This window comes from Chlorocebus sabaeus, chromosome 11 (assembly GCF_047675955.1).
Source record: "Chlorocebus sabaeus isolate Y175 chromosome 11, mChlSab1.0.hap1, whole genome shotgun sequence".
Taxonomy (NCBI): Eukaryota; Metazoa; Chordata; class Mammalia; order Primates; family Cercopithecidae; genus Chlorocebus; species Chlorocebus sabaeus.
Genome location: NC_132914.1, coordinates 42,766,004 through 42,792,974, shown reverse-complemented (window position 1 = coordinate 42,792,974; position 26,971 = coordinate 42,766,004). Strand labels below are relative to the sequence as shown.

At 42.0% G+C, this 26,971-nt stretch overlaps 1 protein-coding gene across 3 annotated transcripts in view; it reads right to left on the bottom strand.

Annotated features, from left to right (window-relative positions):
- Nucleotides 1-23,992, bottom strand: part of ANO6 (anoctamin 6) — a 213,592-nt gene extending 189,600 nt beyond the window's left edge. The window contains exon 1 of one of the 3 annotated variants that reach the window (XM_008002952.3): nucleotides 23,551-23,992. In XM_008002952.3, coding sequence (XP_008001143.1) covers nucleotides 23,551-23,620 — 70 coding nt within the window. In that variant the 5' untranslated portion in view covers nucleotides 23,621-23,992. The remainder of the gene's footprint in view (nucleotides 1-23,550) is intronic. The other 2 variants (XM_008002954.3, XM_073020644.1) reach the window with 2 other exon arrangements.
- Between the last annotated feature and the right edge of the window lie 2,979 nt (nucleotides 23,993-26,971).

Here is a 26,971-nt window from a genome sequence, read left to right as displayed (position 1 = left end):
TTCACCCAATACAGGAGCACCCAGATTTATAAAGCAAGTCCTTAGACACCTATAAAGAGACTCAGACTCCCACACAATAATAATGGGAGGCTTTAATACTCCACTGTCAATATTAGACAGATCAACGAGATGGAAGGTTAACAAGGATATCCAGTACTTGAACTCAGCTCTGCACTAAGCAGACCTAATAGACATTTACAGAACTCTCCATCCTAAATCAACAGAATATATATTCTTCTCAGCACCACATAGCACTTATTCTAAAATTGACCACATAGTTGGAAGTAAAGCACTCCTCAGCAAATGTAAAAGAACAGAAATCACAACAAACTGTCTCTCAGACCACAGTGCAATCAAATTAGAACTCAGGATTAAGAAACTCACTCAAAACCGCAAAACTACATGGAAACTGAACAATCTGCTCCTGAATGACTACTGGGTACATAATGAAATGAAGGCAGAAATACAGATATTCTTTGATACTAATGAGAACAAAGATACAACATACCAGAATCTCTGGGACACATTTAAAGTAGTGTGCAGAGGGAAATTTATAGCACTAAATGCCCACAAGAGAAACCAGGAAAGATCTTAAATCAACACCTAACATCACAATTAAAAGAACTAGAGAAGCAAGAGCAAACAAATTCAAAAGCTAGCATAAGAAATAACTAAGATCAGAGCAGAACTGAAGGAGACAGAAACACAAAAAAACCCTTAAAAAAAAAAAAAAAATCAATGGATCCAGAAGCTGGTTTTTTGAAAAGAGCAACAAAATTGACCACTAGCAAGACTAATAAAGAAGAAAAGGGAGAAGAATCAAATAGACACAATAAAAAATGATAAAAGTAGACATCACCACCAATCCCACAGGAATACAAACTACCATCAGAGAATACTACAAACACATCTACACAAATAAACTAGAAAACCTAGAAGAAATGCATAAATTCCTGGACACATACACCCTCCCAAGACTAAACTAGGAAGAAGTTGAATCTCTGAGTAGACCAATAACAAGCTCTGAAATTGAGGCAATAATTAATAGCTACCAACCAAAAAAAGTCCAGGACCAGATGGATTCAGAGGCAAATTCTACCAGAGGGGCAAAAAGGAGCTTGTGTCATTCTTTCTGAAACTATTCCAATCAATAGAAAAAGAAGGAATCCTCCCTAACTCATTTGATGAGGCCAGCATCATCCTGATACCAAAGCCTGGCAGACACACAACAAAAAAAGAGAATTTTAGACCAATATCCCTGATGAACATCGATGCAAAAATCCTCAATAAAATACTGGCAAACCGAATCCAGCAGCACATCAAAAAGCTTATCCAAAAGGATCAAGTGGGCTTCATCCCCAGGATGCAAGGCTGGTTCAACATATGCAAATCACTAAACATAATCCATCACATAAACAAAACCAATGACAAAACCACATGATTATCTCAATAGATGCAGAAAAGGCCTTTGACAAAATTCAACAGCCCTTCATACTAAAAACTCTCAATAAACTAGGTATTGATGGGACGTATCTCAAAATAATACGAACTATTTATGACAGACCCACAGCCAGTATCATACTGAATGGGCAAAAACTGGAAGCATTCCCTTTGAAAACTGGCACAAGACAAGGATGCCCTCTCTCACTACTCCTATTCAACACAGTGTTGGAAGTTCTGGTCAGGGCAATCAGGCAAAAGAAAGGAATAAAGAGTATTAAATTAGGAAAAGAGGAAGTCAAATTGTCCCTGTTTGTAGATGACATGATTGTATATTTAGAAAATCCCACTGTCAGCCAGGCACAGTGGCTCACGCCTCTAATCCCAGAACTTTGGGAGGACGAGGCATGCAGATCACCTAAGGTTGGGAGTTCGAGACCAGCCTGGCCAATATGGTGAAACCTCGTCTCCACTAAAAACAGAAAAATTAGCCGGGAGTGCTGGCGGGTACCTGTAATCCCAGCTACTCAGGAGGTTGAGGCAGGAGAATCACTTGAACCCAGGAGGCAGAGCTTGCAGTGAGCCAAGATCGCGCCACTGCACTCCAGCCTGAGTGACAGAGCGAGACTCTGTCTCAAAAAAGAAAAAAAAAGAAAACCCCATCGTCTCAGCCCAAAATCTCCTTCAGCTGATAAGCAACTTCAGCAAAGTTTCAGGATACAAAATCAATATGCAAAAATCACAACCATTCTTATACACCAATAACAGACAAACAGAGAACCAAATCATGAGTGAACTCCCATTCACAATGGCTACAAAGAGAATAAAATGCCTAGGAATCCAACTTACAAGAGATGTGAAGGACCTCTTCAAGGAGAACGACAAATCACTGCTCAGTGAAATAAAAGAGGACACAAACAAATGGAAGAACATTCCATGCTCACGAATAGGAAGAATCAATATTGTGAAAATGGCCATACTGCCCAAAGTAATTTATGGATTCAATGCCATCACCGTCAAGCTACCAATGACTTTCTTCACAGAATTGGAAAAAATTACTTTAAAGTTCATATGGAACCAAAAAAGAGCTCACATTGCTAACACAATCCTAAGCCAAAAGAACAAAGCTGGAGGCATCACGCTACCTGACTTCAAACTATACTACAAGGCTACAGTAATCAAAACAGCATGGTACTGGTACCAAAACAGAAATACAGACCAATGGAACAGAACAGATGCCTCAGAAATGACAACACACATCTATGACCATCTGATCTTTGACAAAGCTGACAAAAACAAGAAATGGGGAAAGGATTCCCTATTTAATAAATGGTTCTGGGAAAACTGACTAGCCATATGTAGAAAGCTGAAACTGGATCCTTTCCTTACACCTTATACAAAAATTAATTCAAGATGGATTAAAGACTTAAATGTAGACCTAAAATCATAAAAACTCTAGAAGAAAATCTAGGCAATACCATTCAGGACATAGGCATGGGCAAGGACTTCATGACTAAAACACCACAAGCAATACCAACAAAAGCCAAAATAGACAAATGGGATCTAATTAAACTAAAGAGCTTCTGTACAGCAAAAGAAACTATCAGAGTGAAAAGGCAACCTACGGAATGGGAGAAATTTTTGCAATCTACCCATCTGACAAAGGGCTAGTATCCAGAATCTATAAAGAACTCAAATTTACAAGAAAGAAACAAACAACCCCATCAAAAAGTGAGCAAAGGATATGAACAGACACCTCTCAAAAGAAGACATTTATGTAGCTAACAGACACATGAAAAAATGCTCTTCATCACTGGTCATCAGAGAAATGCAAATAAAAAGCACAATGAGACATCTCATGCCAGTTAGAATGGCGAACATAGTCAGGAAAGAACAGATGCTAGAGAAGACGTGGAGAAATAGGAATAATTTTACATTGTTTGTGGGAGTGAAAATTAGTTCAACCATTGTGGAAGACAGTGTAGCGATTCATCAAGGATCTAGAACTAGAAATACCATTTGACCCAGCCATTCCATTACTGGGTATATACCCAAAGGATTATAAATCATGCTACTATGAAGACACGTGCACACGTATGTTTATTGAGGCACTATTCACAATAGCAAAGACTTGGAACCAACCCAAATGTCCCTCAGTGATAGACTGGATTAAGAAAATGTAGCACATAAACACCATGGAATACTATGCAGCCATAAAAAAGGATAAGTTCATGTCCTTTGCAGGGACATGGATGAAGCTGGAAACCATCATTCTGAGCAAATTATCACAAGGACAGAAAACCAAACACCACATGTTCTCACTCATAGTTGGGAATTGAAGAATGAAAACACTTGGACATAGGGTAGGGAACAGCACACACCAGGGCCTATGGGGGGTGGAGGCTGGGGGAGGGATAGCATCAGGAGAAATACCTTATGTAAATAACAAGTTGATGGGTGCAGCAAACCAACATAGCACATGTATATCTATGTAACAAACCTACATGTTGTGCATATATACCCTAGAACTTAAAAAAAAAAAAAACTGACAGTGGCACACACACACAGTAGCTCTACCATTAGTTTGACAATAAACTCTACAAGTTACCTCTTCACAGAATTTCACTTTTTTAAAATTAAAATTTGAGCCAGATGTCTTCTAAGTTCTGTCATATCACAACAGGATTAGGGTTGTTTTGCCTATGCCTGTGCCTGTAACTAATTTCCCTCTCCTGAGGCAGACAGGACCCTTCTGCCCTTCACATGTAGCCTCTTTCACTTCCAAGGACAGTCAGCCTGACCCAGCCAGGATCCAGGAAGAGGCACTGGAGGCTGCCCCAGGACCTGCCCCAAGGGTGAATTAAACACCTGGGAACAAACCCAGCTCACAGCTAAAGGAAGGCCACCTGGGAGGACATAGTCACCCAGAAGCGTAGAGACAGACAGGCATGCTAGTTCAGGAGTGCCGTCAGTGTGCGGGGCGGAAGGAAAAAGCCAGGAGTGGTTCTCAACTTTTTGGATTCCTGGTACCTTTCCAAATACTGGAATTTTTGACTAGGGGACTTTTATTGAAGCTGTATTTACACAAGACTGAGAAAATATCCATTTTCCACACGGAAGAATGAGCAGAGTGCTCAAGAGCCACAGGTGCTGGAGTTAAAAGGCGGCACACCACCAAGCCATCAGCTCTCCTTGCTAGCTCTGCTCAGATACCATGCCACTCAACTAGGTCATTCCTCAGCCCTGAGAAGCTGCTTTTGAATAGAACTGTAGTTACTGCCAGGCCTGGATTTCTATTAGGCCCAGGAGGTGGTTTTCCCACATTGCAGTAAACACTTGATCTTTCTTACATGCCAGCTGAAGTTAAGCCTCCCATCTCTTATTGCAGGAAACTGTACCCCACTCTTACTCACAGCCCTACTTAGGACAGCCAGCACAATATGACTAAGGAAGTCTTGTGAAAATACAACAGTTTGATCACAATTTAGGGCTAAGATGTAAGATACCACCAGTATGATAGCTAAAGAAGAGAACAGAAAAGTACAGCTCCTGTTACGAAATCTGCGGGCACAGACAGGCCACAACCAGAGTCTGCTACAGGAAGGAGTAGAAGTAGCACCACATTGGAGAGAACTTTATTTCCAGGGCAACAGGGTGATTAGGAAACACTGACAAGAGCAACACAGAATCCAAAGAACTAAAGAGACTGAGGTCCTAGGCATGTTTCTGAGAAATGAGTTTGAACAACTGAGGAGGAAAAGGACAAGTCAAATTATTAGAACTGAAAGGTTACTGCAGGACTGATAGTAAATGCTGAATTGTTTCATCTCACCTGCCTGGAGTAAGAATTGGCTCCCGAGACTGGAATGTGGCTGAGTTAGGAAGTGGGAATCAAGAGCCCAGGGGTGGGGGTGGGGGGCTCTGTCAAGGCTGGAATTCAGGGACAGCCTAAAGCCTGTTTTAACTCAGGCAGGGAAGATGACTAAGAGTGGAAACCAGGCTCGAGAAATCATGAGTCATTCTTAAAAGAAACCAACATCAGTGACAGTAACTTCCCTGGGAACTTGGAAAAGGGGCCTGAACAAATACTTTGGAATCTAATATCCTGCACCAACACTGAACTGCTCCTTCATTTGGATAGGTCACTCTAACTTTTCCATTCTCAGAGCCCTTTCAGTTACCAAACAAGACGAACAGTATCTGTTTACAATATTTTTACCAGTAAAAAAACATCAGTAGGAAAAAAGGTGACTTTCTGGAGAAATAAATCATTACACGTGAACTCCTTATACACAGGGAGAGTCTGCAAACAGTTCCCTCAGAACCAGTGTCACACTCATCAGTAAACTCATCAGTGGAATAATTCTCAGAATGAATGTGCAGTTCAGTTTCACAATCACAGCAGGGCAATTAAAATCTGAATTTCTATAAAATGAGATAGGAGTGAATTTTCCTCACACATTCTCCTCCAACTTAAGAACACATTTGCTAATTTCCTGTAATAGGCAAGGCATTATGTGAGCTGCTTAAAGAGATTACGAAAATAACTAAGGCCAAAAGCTACTTGACTTTAAAGGAAAAACAGAATTAGAAGGTTAAGGATTGTTAGTCCGCTGCCTATCAGAAACGAATACTTCAAGATTTAATTCAAAATACTTTTTCCAGATATTCCTATAGTTCCAACACACTGGATTATTACTGAAACCTATAACATGGATGAATCCCCAGAAATATTGTGCTAAGTGAAGCCAGGCACAAAAACTACATTCTACATGATTTCTTTAGAACGAAGCTCAAGAATGGGCAAAATCAATTTATAGAGGAAGTTTTTAAGTGCTTGCAGGGACCATGGGGCGGGAGGTTGACATGAAAGGGGTACAAGGGTGCTGGAAGTGTCCTCCATCTCTTGTTCTGAGTGGTGGCTATACAACTGTCAGAACTTAAACAGTTAACAGTACATTTTACTATATGTAAAATATGCTTTTACAATGTTAACCAAAAAGATCACTGGACTAAATAAGCAGTACCAGGAATAGAGGGTTCAGACAAGAGCATGGCAAAAGATAATGTTAGTATTTCTTATATTTGATCTCAATGGCATTTATAGAGAAAAGATTCTCAATTTGAAAGGAATTAGAGGTATTAGATATAACAATGATACACGTATATTACCTGCTAGATTTCAATCACGTATGAAAGATCCTTACATAGAAAAATAAGTCACAGGACTGTTTAACAGCAAATGAAAACAGAATTTGCATCCATTTCTTTTTGCCCTATGAACCGAAAACAAAGCAAGCTTTAATTTGCATCTTTCGTATCACTCTATTACTAGAGTGATTTGGCTATTCACAGGGGAGGAATTCCCCAGTGTGATTCCCTAATGTTAAGATTTTTCACAGGCAACAAATCTTGAGAGAAGCATATCAGAGTTATCAGTAGTTATTTTCCACCCTCACAGATTCTGATTCATGCCTTTGGTGCTTGGTTGTGACTCCCAGCCGAAGTCAGGTTAAACTCTTCCTCCAGACAGGAATAAGTCACATCCCTCAGCCAGCAGAGCAGAAGTCTGGAGAACCATTTCTGGCTGAGAATCCAGAGGTCCGTTCTCTTCTAGCTCCCTGCCTCTCCCTTCCTTGAGAGGAAAAGATGGAGTGCAGGGAACAGATGTACCTGCTCCCTTTCTTTCTTCCTCCTTTGAAAACTTCGAGAAACTATACAGAATTGCTGCGATCCAAGCTCTCCATGGCCTCTCCTTTAGCACAAGGAAGGAAGATAATAATGCTACACAGCAATGCAAAGAAAGAATGAAGAGAACTGGGGTGACTGACCAAGTTTTGTTGCTTCCCAACCCAGGGCTATTAGTTCAGCAAGGAGCAAAGGGGCATTGGAACCACTAGCAACGTTATTACTTTGCAAGGTGCATTAACAGTTGTAGAAATCATTATAAACAAAACCTCTGCATGATGAATTCCCTGAGTACGACTGGACTTGTGAGCCTGAAAGCGTTTGTGGTGTTTTACACATTAATCTAATGTATATCTTGAGCCTTCTCATAGACCTGTTTTGTAAAGAGTTGATAATCTAAGGTCATGTTATTTTTAGAATTATAAAAATAACAGGTGCACTTGTCAGCCATCTCCCAGTGAGAGCCCATCCCCTTGAACTAGTTTTGGATACGTCCAAGTTCTGTTCTCAGCTATCCTGGTTCAGTCTCTTTTTTCACAATCTTTAAATATAATCTGCTGTCATTCTGTTGGTATGTTTGTCTTCCTGCTAGCCTGCCTACTTTGAGAACAGGGGTCACTTCAGTCCTCTTTGTTGCTCAGTTTCTAGTACCTAACACAATAAGGTGCTGAACAGATAGGTAAATGAATGCATTTCTGTGTACATTTTTAGTTATTTTATCACTTATTAGAATATAAGCTCCATTGAGGATGGGATTCTGCTTCCTTATCTCTACACCTTAAATATACCGCACATATTTACTGAATAAAGACTGCGAGACAAGATAAATCCAGTGCTCTAAGCTAAATGAAATCTCTATGCACATGACTTTTTCCAAAAGTAGTGGGCTTGATTTATGAAGATGACTCATTGCTAGCAAATTCCAGTCAGCTTTCAGAGGATTTTTTTCTTTGCCAAATAACTTAGTCAAGATGGTGACTGAACTCTTCAAAATAAGTATTTTGAAGTATAAAACAGGCCACTAGCCACAGTAAAGGCAACTGTAACTCTCAAGAAAACCATGATTACCCATGGCTCAAAAGCCTTTTGCTGTGTTTGCTTACCCTTAGAGCAGATAAAAGGCCTGTTTGGAAATGTTCATGTCTCCACTATGATTTGTAGGCTGTGATATGCCCGTTATAGAAGCATGTACCCAGTGGGCACTAAGTACTATTTAAATTTAAATGGAGGCAGAAAATATGAGCTGGTCTGGCAACCTTCCGAATAGAGTACAGCCTCAGATCCAGTGGACAATGAGAACTGCAATTCTAAATGCAATAAGAGAAAGATGGAATTTTGGCTTTCATAGAAAAAGTAACTCCTATGAAAGGCTTAAATATAAAGCAAATAAATCTTAAACTCTACTTCATTTGGGGATAAAAGCAGCCTCCTTGCTTTCATTTTGCTCTCACCTAACCAAATGAAACAGAATGTCGAAACTTTTCTTAGGTCTGGTAACGCTGAAGGGGGCCTGCCAGTGTTTAAGTTCTAACATTTGGTTACAGGTTGAGTCGCCCCCAACTTTCAAGCATACAAAACGACAAGCATTAATTCATGTGCCTATTTTGCAAATTAGGTAGAGATTATTTCATTTTTTTTAATCAGTAAATCTGAAATGACTCAAACTACCAGGGTAATAACTTGTGTGTTCATTTTCCCTAGTATTATATTCATCTCTTTTAACAAGTTATATTTGACATCAAACTTTAACAATACTCAATGAATAGAAATTCTACTTTTGTAGGAAAATTAAACATTTTAGAATTTTTCCTTCTTTTATTGAGACAGAATCTTGTTTTGTGGCCTGGGCTGGAGTGCAGTGGTGTGATGTTGGTTCACTGCAACCTCTGCCCCTGGGATCAAGCAGTCCTCCCACCTCAACCTCCCAAGCAGCTGGGACTACAGGCATGCACCACCACTCTTGGCTAATTTTTTTATTTTTGTAGAGATGGCGTTTTGTCATGTTGCCCAGGCTGGTCTTGAACTCCTGGGGAACTACAAGTGTAAGCCACCGCTCCCAGCCCAAAATTTTTCCTTTAAAAATAACCATTCAAATAAGTAAAAACTACAAATATTCCTTTATTAAAAATTCACAAGATCAATATCAAGAACACTACTTTTTAGACCTTAATATAAGACACTTTAAAATCTTAAATTTGCTAAATTAAGAAATACTCTTATTCCTTAGATATTTCTTTAGTAGAAAGACTATCAAAATGTCATCTGATATTCTATTATGAACCTTACCTTTCATGCTAAAATTATGTATTCAAAGTGATGATACAATTCTGTTGTGAAATGCATCTACTGGAAAATACAATTTTATTTAAATGACCTCACTTATATTTCTCCATTTAGTTGTTTTACAATGACTATGCAAGGAACCATCCCTTGTATATTTTATATATATTATATATTTTGCATATGTCATTTATATTTTGTATATATGTTAAATATTTTGTATATGTTAATATTATAATAGTCCAGTAGAGTACCACTACCCCTTCTGTATTATCCCTACATTTTTCTGACATGGAAACCAAGACCCCAAAGTTGTAAGAAGCTGCTCAAGACGAGGTTCTTTTCAGTCATATCACACAGCTCTTCAATAATCAATATCTTTCATTCATTTACCCATTGATTCAACAAAAACTTACTGATTGCCTACTACGCGTCAGGCACTATGCTGCTCACTGAAGTGAAAGTTTTCCTCAAGGTACTCCTGGTTTAACGCAAAAGAGCTGTATGAGTGGAAGGAACAGCCTTGGGGGAAAAGCGAAATCTCTAATAAAAAACAAAAGAGGTAAAACTGGGTTAAGACTTAGGTAAAAGCAGCTACCCATAATATTAATAACTTTACCTTATAATTATTGGAAGGCTTTTAGTGTATACGGCACCACCATCCTGCAAAGTGAGATTTTTAAATGGCATTCTTCATTTGATACAACCATTTCGTATGAAGTAGGTTCTAATATTAGTTCTATCTTACAGAGGAGGGGGAGGTTGTGTTAATTATTCAGGGTCACATGCCTGATGAATGTCTAGGCCAGAATTTGAACTCACATCTGTATAAAACTAAAGCTTAAGTAGTGGCGGGTCTCCATCTCCGTGCAGAGTCTGGCTAAAGCTGTCTGATGAAAATAACGAAACAGAGGTAGAATTTAAAAATACAAAAATAAAAAAAAAAACTGAGGAGATTGATAGGCAGCTCAAGAATAAGGAAAGAAGCTGACATGGGAACATTAAAAGGATCACAGGCCAGCATGGTGGCCCATTTCTTCCTCACCATAGCTCGCCACAGTACAGCAGGGTGCCTGTCCACACCGTTGGCCAAATTAAGGTGAGGATATCAATATCTGTAGCAGAGAGCAGAAATAATCTTTCACCACAGAGAAGAGTATCCTTTTCTTTTAATCTGCATAATAAGTACTTATAATCTAATTCAGGTTTTCAGCTTCAAATCCCAGACCCTGAGAAAAGATCACCTTCACCTCATCTCTAATACCCACACTTAGCCGGGGGCTTGGAAGGTGGATCTGCTCCAGTACATGGCCTGGTCTCTCCTTCTCCCCTCTAGATCCAAGTGGCTATAGATGACCACAGCATTACCACAGTCCTGAGCGTGTGCAGGGATATCAGGGTGGCTGAGAAGGTCCCCTCTCAGAAACTCAAGATAATCTCCAATTTTAGAAGAGTCTTAGAGAAATGAGGGGCAGAAACTGATGCTGCCTGCATACACAACAGTTGAAAACTGGCAAGGTGGAATGTGAGTGGGAAGGATGAAGAGGTCAAACAGGTTTTAAACAAGATCCTTCCCCCCAGGTGCTACCTGACTGTCCTACTTCCACCAAACACTGCCCTCCCACTAGTGAACAGTGAGCTCTGAAAGACTCCTCCGTATTTCCACGTCTCCAGTCCTAAGAACAGAATCATGTAGAACCCTAACCACGAGAATCTCACCATTAATCTTCCCTCCTCTGTTCTCCTGTGATATTCTAAAGACTTGAACTGTAATAAAAGCTAGTAACTTCTTAAATGTTTCCTTCCGCGCTTTTTGTGCATACAACTATACAATGACACAAAGGAGCATGCATACTTTAATTAGAACTGCTTGGGCAGGTGCAGTGGCTCACACCTGTAATCTCAGCACTTTGAGAGGCTGAGGCGGGAAGACTGCTTGAGCCCAAGAGTTTGGGACCAGCTGGGGAACATAGTGAGACCAAACTCTGACAAAAATAACTAACTAACTAAATAAATAAATATATAAAATAAAATAAAATAAAAACAAAATAAATAAATACATAAGGGAGGCCTGGTGCACGCCTGTGGTCCCAGCTACTCAGGAGGTTGAGGTAAGAGGATCACTTGAGTCTGGGAGTCAATGCTATAGTGAGCCATGATTGTACCACTGCACTTCAGCCCCGGCAACAGAAAGAGACTCTGTCAAAAAAAAAAAAAAAAAAAAAAAAAATCTGGGAGAATAGGATAGGCCACAGGGACCACTGATGGAACTATAATCCCTACATTCATGAGCCATTTATTGGGAGTCACTATGTGTCAGCCCCTAGGATCTTTTGCTAAGATTCCCTGAAAGGGATTCCCCCTGAAATAGGTTTCTCGGCATCAGGAGAATATTGTCAGTCTGCCCAAAGATCTGCAAGATAGGAAAAAACACACACAATAATTATCTCTTTGCTCTCTGCAGAAACCACATGCAATTCTTCAACTACCTTTATCTTTAAATGCATGTGTCTGCAGCACAGCCACTGTCATTACCCTTAATCTGACACTTACACTTGTTGAGCAGTTCCTACAGGCATAATACCACTATTGAGCAGTTCCTACATGCATAACATGATAGAGAGCAACAAAAATGGACAGCAGTGTTTGAGGGGAAAAGACTAAGTAATCAGAAGTTAAAAGTAGCAGTTTCCATGACAGCTTTATCTAAAAAAAAAAAGAATTTATTATGAGGGTGATAATGTAACTGCCACTCATAAGTGTCTAAGTGAAAAGGGCCCCTGCCCAGCACTGTGCATACCACCTTGCATCGTCCCAGCAACCACACAGGACTGAAGAAACAGGCTCAGAGAGGCTGAGAAGTGTGTGTCATTCAATCAATTCTAGGACACATGGCACAAGGTGCTAGGTGATCATAAACTGAGGTCATCTGACCGTAAGACCTTCCTCTTCACTCCTTACCACTCTACATCAACAGCAGCCCAATTACCTATATAAGCTCATCTTTCCTCCTCAAAATTTTACTTTTCTTTCTTCTTAAGCAGCATCTAAGAATAGTAAATGGTTTCTTTACTATGGGTATCACTTTGGGAGGCCAAGGCGGGTGGATCACTTGAGGTCAAGAGTTCAAGATCAGCCTGGCCAACATGGTGAAACCTTGTCTCTACTAAAAATACAAAAAATTAGCCGGGCATGGTGGCATGCACCTGTAATCCCAGTTACTCAGGAGCCTGAGGTAGGAGAATAGCTTGAACCCAGGGGGCAGAGGTTTCAGTGAGCCAAGATCATGCCACAGGACTCCAGTCTGGGCAACAGAGCAAGACTCCAACTAAAAGAAAAAAAGAAAAACAAAAGACAATCATTTTTGTTAGTTTTTTAAAAGAAAGAATATCTTATGTTTTATGCAATTTAGGCATTCATGGCTTGTTTAATAGGAAGAAACAATGCAACTATTTCAAATCATAATTATAATAAAAATTTTTAAGTAACGTTAAGGATCTTACTGAGTTTCATATGCAGAGACAATGTATTATCTTTCTGTAGAATTTAGTGGGAAATACATTTTTCTTAAAAATTTAGTACAAATCAGAAAAAGCACGTATAAGACTGTGTCTATGTGACGCCACAAAACTTTAGCCATCATTTTGTTTGTGCAAAGCCAAAGATTATTTTTCAAACATCTAGATAGAATGTCTAGAGAAATCATGAAAAATTCAATTATATAAACAAAATATTGGTTTAGATAAAACAAGCTTTATAAACAAGCCTGTAATTTGCATAATTGTACTCCATAAAAGAACATCTATTTGCATGGCTTTGACCTAAGGCTAAAGTTCTGCCAAAGTTATAATAAATATTAGAAAAGAGAACTTTAAGTGCCAATGTCCCTTTTTTTTCAAGTATTTGTACTTTAAAATAGTGCGGGAAATAGTAGAATTCCAATATTCTATTATGAAAGCATTAAATATAAAAGCAACATCTGGACTTCAAAAAAGAATATATTTTCTTTCATTTATATTTCTGGCTGGTGAATAACTTACTGCAGCAAGATCTTGCAATTAGTATTCAAACATGTAGCCAGGGCAATAATAATTACCATGGCAGAGAAAGTTGCCTATTAACCCTTCAACTTGTCTTCTATGCAAGCATTCCATCTGATGTGTTTTGGCTGAATAGTATTTGAATTGCTCTTTGGTCCATGTCCAAAATATTCTATTGTTGACATACTCATCTACTAGTATTCTTCAAACTGTCTGCTTTTTTGGGTGGATGCTAATTAATTTTAGTTGCAATGCCCAAAAGACAAAACTAAAGAAAAACAAAAATAATGTCATAAGGCAATCATTTGGCTGAATAAAATTCCCTCAATCTGTATCTTTACATATGATTTACCAATCAGTCAAGCAGTACATTTCGTTGGCTAAAGGTAATTGGAAATATTTTCTGTTCTAAAATTGACCACTCTTGCAGACCCAGCCCTGAATTCATTATAATCAGGCAGCTTAAATCATATGGCATGCAAAGCTTCCATTAAAATCTAAAAATGTCTCACGCTTGTAATCCCAGCACTTTGGGAGGCTGAGGCGGGTGGATCACGAAGTCAGCAGATCGAGACCATCCTGGCTAACACGGTGAAACCCCGTCTCTACTAAAAACACAAAAAATTAGCTGGGCGTGGTGGCGGGTGCCTGTAGTCCCAGCTACTCCAGAGGCTGAGCCAGGAGAATGGCGTGAACACGGGAGGTGGAGCCTGCAGTGAGCAGTGATCGCGCCACTGCACTCCAGCCTGGGCGACAGAGCGAGACTCCGTCTCAAAAAAAAAAAAAAAATCTAAAAATGTCCCAAAACATATGTTTTGTTGAATATCTACTACGTGAAAAACATTACGATATTCAGGCTGTGAGATACAAAGATGAATAAGAGAAATCTCCCTTCAAGACGAGTGTTTTTGGTTAAGACGTACAGCTAAAATACAAAATACACACCAAGTAAAGTGTAACAGAAGAAACCCTAAAGGATTAAAGTGAAAACTTATTAGAATACAATCATTTTAATCATCTGTTACAGATATCACTGAGAGATCAATATCATCCTTTAATTTAAAGCCAAATTGTGAGTTGTTTTTATTTTTTTTTCTTGAGACAGGGTCTCACTCTGTTGCCCAGGCTGGAGTGCAGTGGCACAATGACAGCTCACTGCAGCCTTGGCTTCCTGGGTTCAATCGAATCTTCCACCTCAGCCTCCCAAGCAGCTGGCACCACAGGCATGTGCCATGCCCAACTTATTTTTGCAGTTTTTGTAGAGACTGTGTCTTGGTATGTTGCCCAAGCTGGTTTCAAACTCTTTGGCTGAAGCAATCTTCCCACCTTGGCATCCCAAAGTGCTGAGATAACAGGCATGAGCCATCATGTCCGGCCCTTTACTTCCGGTATTCTTAATCCTTTATAATTTCCCTTCAAGAATATCAGAATTGGCTGGGCGTGGTGGCTCACGCCTGTAATCCCAGCACTTTGGGAGGCCGAGGCAGGCGAATCACGAGGTCAGGAGATCGAAACCATCCTGGCTGCCACAGTGAAACTCCGTCTCTACTAAAAACACAAAAAATTAGCTGGGCGTGGTGGCGGGCGCCTGTAGTCCCAGCTACTCCCAGCTACTTGGGAGGCTGAGGCAGGAGAATGGTGTGAACCCGGGAAGCGGAGCCTGCAGTGAGCTGAGATCCCGCCACTGCACTCCAGCCTGGGCGAGAGAGCTAGATTCTGTATCGAAAAAAGAATATCAGAATTAAAATCCTATATAACTGATGGAAATCTTCATAGGAGCATTTGGTCTAAATTTCTAGGTTTCTAAAAGAAAAAATAATAGATGTAGATCAATCAACATATGTGACTGCTGCAACCCCTTGAGAAAAAAGGAGTGTGTATAGCTAAAACACAAATTAAGTAAGAGTAACTCATTCTTTTAGAGCTGTGTTTATCTCAGATCCAAATAAAATATTTTAAAAGGATACTGGAGAACCTTTTGGAAAGCTATTATTTGACTTGAAAGAATGTGCAAGATAAATCATGTCTGTGAATTTGAAATTGAAAATAATAAAAGATTTATAAAAAGAAGCAAGACTATTCTAAAAGAGAGTTTGAGGATAGTTTGCTTTGTTTATTAGCTGCCATCTCCTTGGTAGAGGGTGTGCATACACACACACACGTATATATAATGTATACATATATATTTATACGTGTATATATTTATGATATGTATATAACATGATCCCCTTGCCATAGTGAATAAGGCCAGGGTAGTATCAAGGTTTAATTTCTGAGAAATCATCATGCCTTTAGGAACACTCAGGATGCTCTGCTGTCCTAGCCCCATGACCTCACCTGTCTTCTCATCCCAACAGGGCTGGCTCAGGTGCTGCCCCAGTAGAGTTGCCCTGGACTCCCCTAGGCAAGGTCACATGCTTTCTCCTTGGTATCACCACTGAAACTGGTACAGATCTTGATTACAGTATTAATCACAAGTTACTGAAATTATCTGTTTCCTTTCTAGATAGTGAGGTACTGGAGAACAGTGAACCTGGAACCTAGCAGAGTGCCTGGTAAAATACATACACTCAGCATTTTCAGAACAGATAACTGGGGGTATCTTAAAGTGCCACAGAAGAAGAAAATTCTACTAGGGCCATGAAACCACTAGGCATTATGTTAATCAAATTACCTTAGAAGAATAAATCATCCATTCTTTCCACAATTACTTGCTAGGCTCCTACCAAGGTGCCATGAGGGACACAGCTTAAAACACAAAGCGCACAAGGTACCAGCCTTCAGGGAGCTTACATTTTAGAGGAGAATAAGGAAAAGAGGCAACTCTTAAAAATTATAGCAATGGAATATGTATAACATTTAAGGTATTTTGCATGATCTCTAGAAGACTCAAATAACCTAGGCCAGTCACCAAGAAATGTACACACTAGTTGTGGGAATAATAAATGCAAAGGTAATTAATAACAAAGACAAAATACAGGATGAATGCTAACTGCATAGAACAAAAAAATAAAAAAAAAAAGAGAATTCATTGTGAGCACTTTGGGCTAGGAGGATCATTAACAACTTTCTGGGTTTGTGACAGACTTGGGAGGAGAGGGAGGCTGTGAGCAGAAAAACACAGTGTTTTTTCCATTCTCTTACTCAACAATCAACACAGAAGACTTCAGTGACCAAATGTGCAAGGATTTCTCCCCAGCAACAAGCAAGCAATCAATTCTGCAGTGGATCCCAGCTGGGTATCCTCCAAGTGAATTCTGACACTATTTACCTGGAGATGGTGTCAGATCCCAGTTAAGGGTTCAGCCCCACAAAACTGCCCCCCACTACTTCTGATGCCAATCACAGGCCCCAGGTCATTTTACCTGTGCTTCTGATGAACTGTTTATAAACTGGGGTTCCCACGACACCCTCCTTGGGTTCCATTAATTTGCCGGAGTGGCTTGGGGAACTCAGGGAAACACTTGCATTTACCAGTTTATTATAAAAGATAAAGATGAAGAGATGCATAGAGTGAGGTATGGGGGAAAGGGCACAGAGTTTTCACGCCCTCCCAGGGCAAGCCACCTCCAGGTACCTCCACTGTTCAGCTATCCAGAAACTCCCTGAACCAGTCTGCTTGGACCTTCATGGAAACTTCATTGGACAGTCATGATTGAACCATGTTGAAAAGTGATTGGACAAAAAGCATATGATTTAATACTAATAGACTGAATGGGGAAACCCAGCAAGGCCTATCTGATCAGATTTTTCTGGCATCTCTGTGCAGTATTCCTTCCTCCAGGGTGTGGGGCAGGATCCCTTCTGAAATGGGGGGTCTTATGGCCTACATTCAGACAAGGTAGATGGGAGAATTTCTTTATGGGCAGTTCTCACACAGAAAGGTGGGGGAAGATTACAATTTTAGTTTCTAAAATTGGAGAGACAAAGATAAAAAGAGGGCAGGTCAAAGCTGGAGACTGTTTTCTGAGGCCTGCTTCTGAGGCCTGCAGCACTCCAACATTATAGCAAGAGTTATGGGAGTTTTAAGCGAGGAACCATGGACAAAAACATATGTGTCATAATATCACAGGGAACCACCGAGAAAAAGAGGAGGTGAGGCTGAAATTACTAAGAAGGGGAATGGTCTCACCCGGCATGGTAGCTCACGCCTGCTTAGCACTTTGGGAGGCTGAGGCAGGCAGATACCTGAGGTCAGGAGTTCGAAACCAGCCTGGTCAACATGGCAAAACCCCATTTCTATTAAAAATACAAAAATTAGCTGGGCATGGTGGTGGGTGCCTGTAAACCCAGCTACTCAGGAGGCTGAGGCAGGAGAATTACTTGAACCCAGGAGGCAGAGGTTGCAGTGAGCTGAGATTGGGCCATTGCACTCCAGTCTGGGCAACAAAGTAAGACTCTGTCTCAAAAAAAAAGGGGGGGGGGGGCTGGGTGTGGTGGCTCACACCTGTAATTCCAGCACTTTGGGAGGCCGAGATGGGTGGATCACGAGGTCAGGAGATCGAGACCTTCCTGGTTAACATGGTGAAACCCCGTCTCTATTAAAAATACAAAAAAATTAGCCAGGCGTGGTGGTGGGCACCTGTAGTCCCAGCTGCTCGGGAGGCTGAGGCAGGAGAATGGCATGAACCTGGGAGGCAGAGCTTGCAGTGAGCCGAGATAGTGCCACTGCACGCCAGCCCGGGTGACAGAACGAGACTTGTCTCCAAAAAAAAAAAAAAGGTGGGGGGGGAATGGTCTGAGCCAATGGTCAGAGGAGAAAATTAAAAGACTTGGAACAATAGAAAATTCTCTTCTCCTGCCACCATCATCCTGGGCTCCTCTCTGCTTGCTGGAAACAATCAGCAGCTGAGAACACACAGATGCCGCCTCTTTCATAAAGCTCTCAGACCCATTCTTCTCTATTCCATGACCACTGCAGGCATTTCTGACCCCAACTACTGGAAAGGCTTAGCTCTACTGTCTCCTTTCCCAACCCATTTTAGAACGTGCTACCATGGAGATCTTTCCAAAACCAAATCCAATCCTATCTTTTCATTAACATCCTTCAGGAGCTCCAAATCATATACAAAGTAAAACCCAAAATCCTTAAAGTGTATAGGATTCACCGCATAGCCTCTCCCCACCTTCCCTTGCAGGCAACTATTTGGAACTCCAGACTCTCCTCCGGCCATCTCTGCACTACATTTGCCTAGTCTTTCAGCATCTGACCCAAAAATCTCTTCTGTGAAGCTCTCTCCCAGTCACTCCTTTGGTTTCATATGTACCTTTTATTGCAAATCTCTGTCTGATGATGCAGAGAAAACCAAACTCAGGTTCTTCTGTACTCTCGATACAATCAATACAGAATATGTTTATGACCAGATGTGGGAAGAGTTCTCCCCACATGACAAACAAGTAGTCTTTCAGCAATGAACACCAGCTGGGCATCCTCTAAATCAAGTCAGTTCAGATACTATCCACCTGCAGTAAGCCTCAGAGCTCAGTTGAGGGCTCAGTCCTACAAGGCTGCCCCGCCCAACTTCCGACAACATCACAGGTCCCAGGTTGTTTTGCCTGGGTTTCTCACCCACCAGCTACAAATTGAGGTTCTCGCAACACCATCTTTGGGTTCCATTAGTTTCCCAGGGCGGCTCACAGAATTTTGGGGTTCTTACAGAGGATTTATTACATAGGCATGATTGATTAAATCATTATCCACTGGTGATCAACTTAACCTTCAGTCTCGCTCTTACCCCTCTCCAGTTTGGGAGATGGGGCTGCCTGCCATCTGTCAACTTATTAGCATACAAAAAGACACCTATCACTTTGAAAATTCCAAAAGTTTTAGGAGTTGCATGCCAAGAAACTGGAAGAATACCTTATATATTTCACAATATCACAGTCTGGTTCTAAGGAACTTTTCTCCTGGAAGACACAGGTATGTCTTACTCATTTTTGGTCTCCCAACACGTGGCCCAGCACCTAATCCTGAAACTAGCACAGAATGATTGCTCAATCAATGTTTATGAAGGAAGACTGGGGTTAGTATCAGATTTACAGGTGATTAAACCTAAAGTAGGTAATTAGGAAATAGAGGTGGGTGTGGGAAGGTAAGTCTATGTAAAAATGTGACAGTTGAAAAGGGAGCAAATAGCTTGACCATCATCTCTCATGGACCATGTCCTCTGTGACATGGCCGTTAGGGATGGGGATCAGACAGTAAACTACATAAACAGATTAGAAACTCAAAGCAACCAACCAACCATCCACAAACAAAGCCTTGTTATCTGAACAGTCTGAATAGTTCCTGATAGTCTTTTTTGGAACCACTTTTCCTCCTTCAGCAAAGCTTGACCACAGAGAACAGAACAGAACTGAAGAAACAAAATAAAGCAGCATACTAATCTGATTTCTGCATTCTGGCTATAAAAGCTGTTCCTATAGCTTTCTACACGAACAGGAAGAGATACTGAATTTAATTTGCTGATTAGTGGGGGAAAGAGGGGGCAAAAAGCAGCCAAGGACACTCTTTTGCACATTTGGCAGGGTACCACACAACCTGCCTCCCAGGGGCTTGCAACAATATGTGATCTCCACCAGCGCAACAGGGGCTTCAAACACAAATTTCCCACCACTACTGCCTGGATGTGGCTTCAGTGGTTGGTTGTTGGCACCGCTTTAGAAATAAGTGGCCCATTGCAAAAATGCTCTAATGCCAACAGGTTGCCACACAAGCACACCTTTGGAAATAATTTCTGCTGGCTGTAACTTAAGCAAACAAGGAAAAGACACCCATAGTGAGATACACCATCCTTGATTCTCCAGATGAGTTCATTCTAAACTAGGAGGCAACACTGACATAAAGTACTGAACAGCCAGGCATGGTGGCTCACACCTGTAATCCCAGCACTTTGGGAGGCTGAGGTAGGAGGATCACTTAAGCTCAGGAATTTGAAACCAGTCTGGGCAACAGTGAGACCTTGTCTCTACTAAAAGAAAAAAAACCAAAAATTAGGCAGGCGGGATGTCACAGGCCTGTGGCCCCAGCTACTCGAGAGGCTAAGGTTGGAGAATTGCTTTAGCCTGGGAAGTTAACGCTGCAGTGAGCCGTGATTGCGCCACTGCACTGCAGCCTGAGAGACAGAGGGAGACCCTGTCTCCAAATGAATAACTAAAAGTACAGTGTTTCAAAAGTAAGGAGGAACCCACTGTTTAAAAGGCTCTAAATCCCAGCTACTAGAGGGCACATTTCCATATATATACATAAAGCATTTCTATGATATAATCAGGGACCTCATTCAGTTAGAAAGTTTTTTCTTTGCGGGGGCGGGGGGGAGGTCTCTTGCAAATTAGGCCATTATAATGTCCGATGGTATACCCAGGAACTCGTGTCAAAATAATTCTAAGGCTGGGTACAGTGACTCATGCCTGTAATCCCAGAGCTTTGGGAAGCCGAGACAGGAGAATGGCTACAGGCCAGGAGTTCAAGGCTGCAGTGAACTATGATCTTGCCACTGCATTCTAGCCTAAGTGATGGAGCAAGACCCTGTCTCTAAAAATAATTCTCCCACTCTGAATTATAAAGGTAGTATTAATAGAGGGATTTCACAGAAATCTTCCGTACCCAAGTGGGTTTCAAACTATTATACAGTTACTGACAGTGACAATCAAGTACTAGGAGAAATATATTAGTCAACAGTGTAAATACAGACGTGCATTGCAAAATTAAAGGCAGAGGTTAAAATTATTTTCATTTCACCAGTCTCCTCTCCCACAGTTGGAAGTAATAATTATTTTGTAAAAGGTTTTCCACCACTATCAGCCTACTCCCGGTAATCTTTAAAAAGGCATATTCTTTTGTAAAGCATAAACTTAACATTGGCATAGTTAAATATTTTCTGATATAAAATCACTACAACCCACATTAAATTTGTACTTCCAAAAAAACAACCAACTAGGTGGACATGGTGGTGCCTAAAGTCCCAGCTACTTGGGAGGCTGAAGTGGGAGGATCGCTTGAGTCCCGTAGGTCGAGGCTGTAGTGAGCCATGATCACATCACTGCACTCTAGCCTGAGTGACAGAGCGAGACCATATCTCGAAAGAAAGAAAAGAAAAGAGAAGAAAAGAAATCACATTTATAGATACTGGGTGTTAGAACATCAATAATATCTTCTCATTCACTGAAAGAAAAAAAAATTGCCAAGACCTGTTTAAATGGCACCTGTTGCTACACATAAAACATGTTGAGATGATCCCTACAGTAGAGGCCCCATGGCCCCACAGGAATAGTAGGAAATGCCCTACTAATATTAACACTAAAGTATTAACATTAGTAGTTTCTAGAGGGTGAGAAGTAGAGACATTTAACTTTTTCTTAAATATATCTACACTGTTTGACTTGACAAAACTAGCATGAATGACATCTGTCATTAAAAATAAAAAGAGCTTATTGCCACACACTTAGGATGAATTTATACTACGCCTCAATAGGTAAACACAGGCTAGACCGAATTACTTTCTAAACTGAGATCTATTGCTGGCACAGTAAAACAAATAAAGCTCAGGGCCTCTTGCTTACTTCAGTTTCCATTTGAGCTTCTGCCCTCATTTACTTACAATACTCATTATAAACAGTGCACCTCACCATAAGAGACAATAATACTTTCCTGGGAAACAGACTGTGCCAATTTTATTGTAACTTTTTAAACTTCGCTTCTATATTTTTATGTAATCATCAGGCACTATGTAATCTTGCTAAACAGCAGTAACAGCCAGAGCGACCCAGTGGTAAGAGTATTAATCTTCACTGGTCTTACAAGTCAGAAAACCTGGGTTTGAAAGTGTGAGAAGCTGGGCAGATCAACCTGTTTGCTTCAGTTTTCTCTCCTATAAAAACTACTACTATTTGCTCCCTCCTTAAGGATGAATACCTAGTAAATTGTTCTTAAATGAATGAATGAAATGTGAAACTAAATCATGGAGTGTAATCTCCTCCATTCGATTTGTCCCTGGAAAACCAAGAAGTTACCAAATTTTTTTGATCTAAATGATCCGTGCCCAAACTGTAACAGAAATAAAAACCACACCCAACTCCTAAAATTAAGTTACTTTTAAAATTATTAGAGAAAAACAGGGCTTTAGAACATCAGCAGGATGTTCTGTTTTAAAATTGATTTGGCATCCAGGAGTCTAAGCCGAGTCGCCACAGCAGACTGCCTTGGTAATTTAATTAGAGTCTTCTGGAAGGACCCATTATATCGTCATCCCCCGACAGTGTTCTCTTTAGGGACCTGATTTTCTCTCTAGTCCTCCCATTCCTTTCTCCTTCCTCGCCTCCTCTCACCCCTTTGGTTTGCCCTTTTTTTCTTTTTTTTCTTTTTTGCTCTTAAAACAGCTCTCCCTCCGTTCGGCTTGTCACTCCCATGCATTTTTCACTCTAACTAGAAATGGGTCACCCCAGGTTTGTTCCCCAAGCCCCAGGGCCCCTCAGGACGAGTGGGAAAGGCCCTGTGGTCCACCCCGCCTGGGGGATTCCTCCTCCGATCACAGCCCCGGCGGGCTCCGCAGATGGGAAAGGATTTCCAGCGCGCGCCTAGCGGCCACAAATCACTTCCCCGGGCCACCCTGCCAGGCCTCAACCCTCCCAGAGCCGTCGGTCGGCTTTTACTTTAACGAGGATTCAGGTGGGTCACACCCTGTCCTCCAAACGTGGGCCTGCTCCCCGGACCCCGCCCAGGGGCTCGCCCCAGTGCCCAGGCTCCTCGGCATCCCTAGCACTGTGGAAGGCGGGGAAGTAACCCCAAAGTTGCTTCTGAGTGGAGACTTCCGCACGCAGAGGCGTCCCCGCAGCTGCCTGCATTTTTCAGGGGCAGCATCCCCCGCCCGTCCGGAGCCTGTCCTCGGGGCCACCAAGCACTCCGCGCCTCCGCCCCTCCGGGGCAGCACCGGGGCCTCAGTCTGCAGGAAGCCGGGGACAGCGGGCTTCCTCCCCTGCCCGGAGCAGCCGAGTGTCACGGCCAACCTCCCCCGCGGAGAGCGCAGCGCCCCCGCGCAGTCCCCGAACTTCTTCCCGCGTCGGCTAGGGCTCTCGGGTGGGGACGCGGAGACCCCTCGCTCACCGATATCCCCATCGTCGTCGTCGTCCTCCTCCTCCATTTGTAGCAAAACATTCCTGCTCATCTTTTTCATGTCTCCTTCAGAAGGCGGCTCCGAACTTGGCGCGAAGTTAGGGGCTCCCGGGTTCCGGAACGGCGCGGCTCTCCCAGGGGCCGGATCGGGGACCGCGGGGCGCTTGTCGCTTGGGCTCAGGGGCAGCTCTGCCCAGCCTGCGCCTGGGAAAGCCGAGCCGAGGCGCCCACCGACCGGAGCCCAGAGCCGGAGGAAGCCTCTCGCCTGCCGAGCCGAGCCCGGAGACTGAGCATGCCCAGTGCGGCCGCCGCGGCTCGCTGCGGAATGATTGAACTTCCCCGGTTTTATGAGGCTTGCAGAAGGAAGTCGGGAGGCGAGACTGGAGAGGGGGTAGTCCGGCGCTGGGCGCTGGGGAACTAGCTGGAGGGAGAGGTGGGAACACGTGAGTGCGGGAGTGGACGGGGTTCCCTAAACATTGATCCCAAACAGGGCAGCTTTTCGTTCCAAGGTCGTCTGTGAACACACACTGCGGCTTGCTTTGTTTTAACGTCTGATACTGGAGAGGGGGTAAATGCTGCTACAGCACAACTGCAGAACGTTTGAATGGCTTTTAAAGGAAACGTGGAGCTAGTAATGGGGGAATCTTAAATTACTCTAACTCCGAAGTGGGAAAGTGGAATCATACGGGTAGGGTAAGATTACGGGGGAGTGGGGGTGGGAGGAGAGGCAAAACTCAGAGAATAAGCAAAAGAAGAAGGGGCGGGACGGAAGGGAGTGGCGGTGGAGAGAATTTTCTAAATAAACGTGTGCACAAAGGCAGGAGGATTTCCGCATACATTGCGGTCGCGGAAGAGTGGAGAAGCGCCCCCTACCCCGCCCACACGAGCACACAGGGAGTGGTCGGAAGATAATCGCTGAAGCGTCCAGCCTATTTGTACAATGAAAACTAGTCGTCTGTGTCAAAGAGGCAGAAGAAGCCGAAGACCACTAGAGTTAGATGTAAACTCTTCTAAAACCATGTGGACAGCTATAATAAGAGAAAAGAAAGTAGTGAAATAAAATTAAGGCAGATAGTTTTTATCTTTATTTTTAGTGCTTTCCTGGAAACCAAAGGGACCGATAGGACAAATACAAAGGGATTTAGTACTTTAAAGACCCTTGGAGTTGTTTGAACGGCAGGTTTTGGGGTTCGCGTGTCTACAAAACTTTTTTCAAAAAAGCTGGTGCATTCAGATGGTTCAATTTTGACTTCTCAAAAGGGCTAGAAGGTATATTTGAAATCTTGGTTATATGTGTTATTGTCTACTCCTCATTGAATTTTTTTTTTATATTTTTTTCCACTGAAGTGCTAGGGTTATCACAATAACACGAAATCTGCTGTGCATGTTTTTTCTTCCATATGCTTTCTTTGAGACGGTCTCGCTCTGTTGCCGACGTGGGAGTTCAGTAACTAGGACTACAAGCGGAGCACACCACCATGTGGGGCTTATTCTTAAATTTTTTGTAGAGATGGGTGTCTCACTATGTTGCCCAGGCTGATTTTGAACTCCTGGCCTCCAGCAATCCTTGCACCTCAGTTTCCTAACTTATTTTCAATGTTCTCTCTGAAAGAAAGAAAACATTGAGACCAATCTTCACTGGGAAAATAGCCACGAATATATACATGAAAAGACATGATGAAATTACTTTTAAGAAAATATCTGGGAAACACTATACTTGCTTCTTGAGGTACTTTTTTTGAATAAAGAGAATTGTTTTTAGTATAAAGAGACAACGATATAGTACTCTGAAGTTAGGATTAAAAAATGATGGGAGAAGAAAAATGAGAAGAGATTGTTTTCTTTCACTGAACCCTCCCCCATGAGCTTATGAAACTCACTAAAAGTAGAAACTTCAAAAGTGTTTTGGTTACATGATCAATTTTTACAATTTTCCTTTAACAAATTTTTGTGTAGTCATTTTTATGTACTAGGAAAAGTTTTACATGTTTTATAAGCATCCAGTCATTCAACCCTCATAACAACCCTAGAAATTGTTATCATTTTTCTTCAGGTGTGAGGCAACTTGAGCAACTTGTCCAAAATCACACAGGAAATAAATAGCGGAGCCAGGATTAAAACCCGAACAGCTTGTTTTAGAATCAGTGCTCATAGCCACTTCATAAACCACCTCCAGAGACATGTCCCAATCCATTTTTTTTTTTTTTCAGATCACTTTTTCCCCCAACAATTCTAAATTCAAAGTCTCATCAACTCCCTGCCGTAGTTCTTTCACCAAATATTTTTTTTTTTTTCCTTTTTTTTTTTTTTTGAGGCAGAGTCTCGCTCTGTCGCCCAGGCTGGAGTGCAGTGGCCGGATCTCGGCTCACTGCAAGTTCCGCCTCCCGGGTTCACGCCATTCTCCTGCCTCAGTCTCCCGAGTAGCTGGGACAACAGGCACCCGCCACCTCCCCCCGCTAGTTTTTTTGTATTTTTTTAGTAGAGACGGGGTTTCACCATGTTAGCCAGGATGGTCTCGATCTCCTGACCTCGTGATCCGCCCGTCTCGGCCTCCCAAAGTGCTGGGATTACAGGCTTGAGCCACTGCGCCCGGCCTTTTTTTTTTTTTGTGACAAAGTCTCGCTGTCGCCCAGGCTGGAGTGCAGTGGCGCGATCTCGGCTCACAGCAAGCTCCGCCTTACGGGTTCACGCCATTCTCCTGCCTCAGCCTCCTGAGTAGCTAGGACTACAGGCGCCCGCCACCTCGCCCGGCTAATTTCTTGTATTTTTAGTAGAGGCGAAGTTTCACCGTGTTAGCCAGGATCGTCTGGATCTCCTGACCTCGTGATCCGCCCGCCTCTGCCTCCCAAAATGCTGGGATTACAAGCATGAGCTACCGCGCCCGGCCTTGTTCTCATTTTTGTGGACTAAGACTTTGCTCAAAGTTACTTTGTAGTTAGAAATTTTTTTTTTTTTTTTAAGGAATCACATCCAACATCTTTTTATTGGTATTTCATATTTATGTAAAATAATAATAATGTTATACATTTTATTTCCCCCCCGTTTTTTTTATTATTATTATACTTTAAGTTCTAGGGTACATGTGCATAACGTGCAGGTTTGTTACATATGTATACTTGTGCCATGTTGCTGTGCTGCACCCATCAACTCGTCAGCACCCATCAACTCGTCATTTACATCAGGTATAACTCCCAGTGCAGTCCCTCCCACCTCCCCCCTCCCCATGATAGGCCCCAGTGTAGGATGTTCCCCTTCCCGAGTCCAAGTGATCTCATTGTTCATTTCCCACCTATGAGTGAGAACATGCGGTGTTTGGTTTTCTGTTCTTGTGATAGTTTGCTAAGAATGATGGTTTCCAGCTGCATCCATGTCCCTACAAAGGACACAAACTCATCCTTTTTTATGGCTGCAT